Source organism: Syzygium oleosum, unplaced genomic scaffold (genome assembly GCF_021117445.2).
Source record: "Syzygium oleosum isolate NSW1041296 unplaced genomic scaffold, Sole_v2.1 Sole_v2.10, whole genome shotgun sequence".
NCBI classification, from domain to species: domain Eukaryota; kingdom Viridiplantae; phylum Streptophyta; class Magnoliopsida; order Myrtales; family Myrtaceae; genus Syzygium; species Syzygium oleosum.
The window spans coordinates 6,881,947-6,888,330 of NW_026607494.1; the positions used below are offsets into that span (position 1 = coordinate 6,881,947).

A 6,384-nucleotide genomic window follows, 5' to 3' on the forward strand; every position below is an offset into this window, starting at 1 on the left:
TCACCATAATTGACATTGCATTGATAAAATTGATAGTTTAAATGCTGAATTATTGAAAAAGAAAAAAAAAACAATAACAGGTGGAGCCAAACCATTGGCTACTCAAACAGTCTGTACATGCAAAGAAGTCAACCTCTCTCTCCGAATCCAAACACAAGTCAGTGCCTAACTTTCTACGCTGCCTCATGAGCCAAAAACCCTATTCTCATTCGAAGCAACAAGAGGAATAACCCTAAATAATTTTGATGATTCTTGAAGAGGACCAAGACTGGAAAAAGAGGAGAGAAAAAGAAAAAAAATAGAAAGAAGCCCGTCATCGAGTTAGCGCAGCTTCCGATGTCGTTCCGATGAATCGATCGTGTACTGTATTGATTTCCTCAGAAGATGTAGTCGTTGCTCCGGTTGTTGTCATCGGAGGAGGAGGAAGGAGGCCTGGAAGAGACCTGGTGCGACGGGACACCCTCCATGCCGAACCCATCGGAAGCAGCCCCTCCTCCTGACGATCTTGAGCTCACCAGCCTTTGACGTTGGAGGGAGAGATCAGCAGGACTGCTGGTGTTTAGGGAGAGCATGTACTGCTGGTTCTGATGCTGTTGGAATAATTGCTGTTGATGATGAGGCTGCTGTTGCACTTGGTACTGCACGTGAAAACCCGACGGCCCCATGCCCCCCGGCCGGCCGACGCCCGCCTGCCCCGGCCCGAGCCCGATGTTGAAGCTCAGCACGCCCCCCGGCCCGTGCCCGGATCCGAACGGCGCGCTGGGGCCGCCGGTGAACTGCTGCACCAGGGCCCGGAAGTTGGTGGTGTCCGTGTTCATCACGGTGGTCGGGGTCCGCCGCGACGCCCGGGACCTTCTCCGGACGGGCTTCGCCACGCCCCCCTCCGGGCTCAGGTGGCCGGAAGGTCCCAGGTTGCCGAGCCCTGCCGCCGCGGCGTGGTGGCCAGGGGTGGCGACGGAGAGGGCCGCTGCGACGGAGGAGGCGGAGGCCCCGGCGGTGGCCCCCTCGGGCTGTGACCGGTCGCTGGAGACGGCCTCTGAGGCGGCGGCGGCGCGGCCGGAGGGCGCGACCTGGGAGAGGAAGTCCTGCTGGTAGAACTGCATCCAGTCATTGGGGGTGTTGGACATGGTCTTGTTCATTGCCAAGAACATGTGCCCCGGGGGAGCGGAAAAAACCCCTGCTTTTCGTGTAACTTTCGTAAGAAGGAAGGACTGAAGCATGGGGCTGGGGATGTGGTATTTAAGGAGGATCGAAGAACCGGTCAAAGGATCCCAACCCTTCAATTGGGTCCAAACACGCCGATCGCACGTGACTCGTCACGTGCGTGGATGTCTCTCTGCTGTTGCGGGGGAGCGTTTTGGCAGGTAGTGCGAACTTCCTTCTGGAAGGAAAGGGCACGTTTGGCCGACGGGGAAGAGCCTGGTTCCAGGAAGCAACCGTTGCACGACAGTCACGGTGACGTCACGGCGTCGAGTGGCCCCGTCATCGTGGGTTTTGGTTTTTATTTTTATTTTTGTTATTTTGTTTGTTTAAGTTAGGTGACTTCTATGACTCGGAGTCTTCAAGATGAAGACATGCATGTGGTCGTTTGGAAGCAACCGGGCAGCTTCTTGCTTTTGCTGAGAGATTGACGGTGTAACAAGGACATCGCACTTTCGCGTTCGCTAGATGTTTGTGCTTTAGGTCGAGCGCTTTGTGCACTTACGATACTTAAAAAGATGTGAAATGCGGATCACGTCGTTGTCGTCATTTGGCATTTTCGAGACTTTTTATTTTTTAATTTTAAAGAGGTCTCTGTAGACGCTTGACTTAACATGATATCAGAGCCCGAGATTTCGAATCGGATTGTCATATTTTTCCACATCGAATGATGTGTAGGAAGTATAATTTGCATTTTTTCTTATTAGCTTAAGCTAACAAGAAGAGGGTATCTTTTAATTTTGACATCATATGCATCCTTCTTCGACTCATGTTGATTCTATGTTTATCTCAATATGGTAGATACCCTTTTCTCTCTCTCTTTTCTAATAATTTAAGGGTAGGAGCATGGACGTCGGGCAAAATACTTCTTCTCAAATGATTTCTTTACATAAATATTTTTTTTAAATCACACTATCTTTCATGAGGTCGCACAAGAAGGTGTCGTGCCAATTGGAAACCACGCGAGACTTACCGGACTTTATATATAGTATGGAGGTCGTTTGAGAGGCGAAGGTAATTTATGTACATATCTAGTCCTAATCCAAATTCATACATTGAACTGGTGTTGATGTTAAGTATCCGACATAGATATCATGGTTTAAATATACTTTTGCGGGAGAACTATCTAGGTGCTCGCGAAACGCGATGTTCCTTTCCGTACAAATCCGTCATCGTGTTGTTGAGCATTATCATTTTGAAAGGAAAAAATGAAATTAATTATACTTAGCATGTGACGGTTGACTGGTGTGAACGAGATTAAATTCTAATGCAGACAATAGATATTAATGCGACCAGTGGCATGTCATTTATCAATCAAATATGTGCCTCATTCATTTGCGCACATTCCTTAGAAAACAACAAAGTGGACTATGCTCGTGTATTTAGCCACAAACTAGCAATCCTCGGGATTCTCTACCATGAATCCCGCGCCAAAAATCTCTGTTGTAAGATGCACATGTTGTAAATGTGATTTGATTACCTTCATCCATCTTCGGAGAACCAACTATTCACGTAATGTATCATGTCGATAACTTCTTTTCACGCCGGCTATGTTAAACCAACATCGGTAATTAATAAGAAAAAAATTCGATTGCAGAAATCGAAAAAGTCAGAAGACCCGACTACACAAAAAAAGTCAAAGGACAGAATCGACACCAGTTCGACGATCGGAATCGAGCTCAACCCTAAGAGCTAATCGGAGCTATGAGCATATCCACATGCTGCAAAGTTGTTAGCTATGGTGGGTATCCGATGAACGCCTTCCTGGTACTAATTAATTTACGGGAGACATGCGCCCTTTTCTTTGACTGAATTTGTGGACCAAGAAAATATTTTTTTTGACGTGCATCACATATAGTTTTGGCACAATGTTTCATATGAATGGCACATATCATATGGTACCATTCTAATGGAGTTTTGGTTGTTTTCCCATGAACGAGGAACGGTACAAGTGTCGGTCAAAGAAGTACACATACGATAATGATATGATTCAAGGTATATAAATGCATACATACATACATATATATATATATATATATATATATATATATATATATATATATTGATTGATTGCGATTTATATTCCTTCATTCATATGGTTCAAAAGCACGTGGGTTTGACTGCTATAAAACCAAGGGCTCCTCTTTGATTGACCATCTATCCTTTGCTCAATCTTCGGGAGCCAAGCCAAGCCATTGCATTTGATTCGTTGGACCTCCCCTAAATTCCAAAGCGTAGAGGAAGTGTCTTGGGAAGTTACTTTGATCGTGACTGCACGTCTCTTTAATGTTTCTTTTTATATAAAGATCGGCACACCGGCATTGGAATCGGAGAAAAACCTTATCTAGATATGTGAGCGACTGCCTTTTTAATCTCGAAGGAGTAGGTGCTAAACCGTTCTAAAAGTGTGGACATATATATTGGGGAGGCAAATAGGGCTTAAAAATATTTGAACCTTCTGTTTTGATACCATGTGAGATTTTGTGAGATTACTGTCAATTATTCTAAAAGTTTAAGCTGTTAGATGAAAGCGTGATTTAATATTTTAATATTCAATCGGAGTCCTACTTAATATGATGTGCTGGAAACGAGCGGCAGAAACCTGATACCTTCACTAGGGGAATTGCCAAGCAAGATTTCAAATCAGAGCTCGTCAACATATGTAGTTAAACTTACATTCACTCGAAAGTTTAAGCCATTGAGTTATAGGCCAACTAGAATATATTAACCGATCTATACCACACCAACTCTTCAATGTATGACTTTTCTAACAGTATTTTAACACGATGTGCCAAAGTAGTCAACTAAGTTAGGGTTTTCGATTTTTGTTTTTTTTTGTCGATACCTAATTTGGGGTTAACGGCTAATGTTTTGATCGGACTGAAAAGATAGGGTGCTGGCGCATGAAAGTTAACTCGAAATGTCACAACACAGTGCAAAAGGGCAAACAAAAATTGCTGCCTTGGGAACCCCATTGATTATATGGAACAAGTGGTTCTAAACTTCTAACTCATGTTTTGACTTTTGATTCGTGTTATTGATTGGTGTAACTTAACTTGTCCAAAACCCAATTCGTGAGTACTCACAGAAAATTTCTGAAGAATAAGCACGTGAGATTGTAAAGCATCTGGATATTCGCTTGTTATGAGAGGATCCACCAACTCCACCTTTGGATGTCTTGACTTTATACAGCCATGAGATTTCAAGTCATGGCATTTGTCTTTGGGCCACAATTATGCCCTATGAACGAGAGGTACGAACACCGGGGGTCGTGATCCAGCTATTAGGCTCATGATCCGGTGATTACTGGAGATGGCAATATCGATCGGAAACCCCCCCTTTTCAACTCAGTTTTAGCGAGCCAAATTGAATGTGGGTCACTTAAAAGTTTAAAATCAAGTTAAAATGAATTTAAAACATCCAACCCCTAATATTGTATGGGTCTATGTGGGTTTGCACCAGATCCATATTCAACCCATTTTGAGGTTGTCGGCTAAAACTCAAAATGTACCTACATGAAATCAAACTCAAACACGGCCCATGAACCTAATGGCGAGGGAGACAACTTGCCGCCATTGCTCGTCCCTCAAGAACTGCCATCGTCCCCCCATTGGTTGTCTCTTGAGCACCGTCGCCGTCCCCCATGGCTCGCCATTACTATTACTTGTCCTTGAGCACCGTGGCCTTCCCTCTTTTTTCTCTCTCCAAGACTCAAAAACCTCCGATCTAAGGTCGAGGACCTCCGCCGGCTTCGGATATAAGGTTGAGGATAAAAAATTGAGGAGATGGCCCATGTTCTACTTGGGACGTGCAAATTGCAATAGAAAAACGATCAGGAAGCTAAAAATTGGCCGAAAATTAGATTAGAAAAGTAGATGAAGCACGAAAAAGGAAAAAGTAGAGCAACGGACATCCCACATCAATGGAAAAAGGAAAAAGAGTGGGAGAAAGAGAAACCAAAATGGAAAAACTGGGCCAGTAGTAGTTTGGGCTTTGCAGAAGGGCCAGCAAAATAAACATGCAGATCGATTTCTTCTTGTTTATTTCATTTTGTTGCATAGCAAAGGGGATCCAAAGGAAACCTTTGACACCGAATGGGAAGGGGATGCGTACTCCCAAGTGATCTGCATCATCATCCTCATGTCTGTCTAGAGGACTGCAGAAGTTACTGAAGTACAGAAGTTGGTGGAAGAAAGTCAAGATGCTAAGAGATGATCCAGCAAGTTTTGCAGCCATGATATCTGAGATGACATCTCTTATGAGTGTGAGGGGTTTACTGCAGATAAGAAGAAGCTCACGCCTTCTGATTCTATCAGTTCATATGATCAGACGACATGGATCCCGATACTGATTCATGTCTCTGAGTAAACCTTCTCTACCGGGTTCGTCGAGTCCGATATACAATTCATGCAAGCTTGAAGTCCCATTCTTGTTGCTTAATTCTCTCTATGTTACCTGGTAATCGTGTTTAAGGGAAAAGAAGAAGAAAGGCTCGGATCTTCGTGAATCTGAAAATGGGGGAGTCATTCGCTACGAACTTGAAATTTAGGGAGTTTATACAAATATTTTGAAAGAGTCGGGCCCTTTGTGGCAAATTGTGTTGTAATTTTATAGTGAGAAGACAATTTGCAATTTTCTTGCTTTAAAAAAAGGGGAAAAGGACATTTTGAAACCCACCATACGAGTACCATAAATCGTCGCGTGATCCGAATTGTCGGCGTGGACCCCATCGCTGCTGACGAAGATACTAATCATACTTCAAAAAAATTGTAAAATATAAAATGAATTACATTGAGTAACTCTTTTTAGTACATTAAAAAATTCTTCTGATAAGTGATCCTTTATGAACTCAATCATTTCGCACCAGCAGAAATGGCTCCCACAACGTGTGTGCAAAGCATGAAAATGAAGAAAGGAAAAAGATAAAATGATCTAACTTTGAAACTTCCCTTTAGATTTGGCCCATATTGGCTCGTCCATGGCCACGACGGGACTTCCAAATCTGCAACAACCGTGGCTACAGCGATAGCGGCTCATCCATGGTTGCAAGCGACGGGCGGTCGACTTCAGATTTGCAATTCCATCCCCATGTCTATGATATGTGGCAACGAAGTTAAGGGAAGGAACGCCGATCACAAAGACGGCAGAGAGGGTTGGACATTTGGCAGTGGCGCTGGCAACCCC

General features: G+C 43.9%; 1 protein-coding gene across 1 annotated transcript; it reads right to left on the reverse strand.

The window, feature by feature from the left end:
* LOC115688834 (VQ motif-containing protein 22-like) lies at window positions 1–1,174 on the reverse strand. The gene has a single exon (XM_030614753.2). It carries the CDS (start codon window positions 1,149–1,151, stop codon window positions 378–380), a length of 774 nt encoding a protein of 257 aa, XP_030470613.2. The 5' UTR covers window positions 1,152–1,174; the 3' UTR covers window positions 1–377.
* Window positions 1,175–6,384: the final 5,210 nt, after the last annotated feature.

Bases quoted from the DNA above. Each gene is read 5' to 3' on its own strand.
- LOC115688834 (XM_030614753.2), bottom strand. From the start codon at position 1,151: ATGTTCTTGGCAATGAACAAGACCATGTCCAACACCCCCAATGACTGG.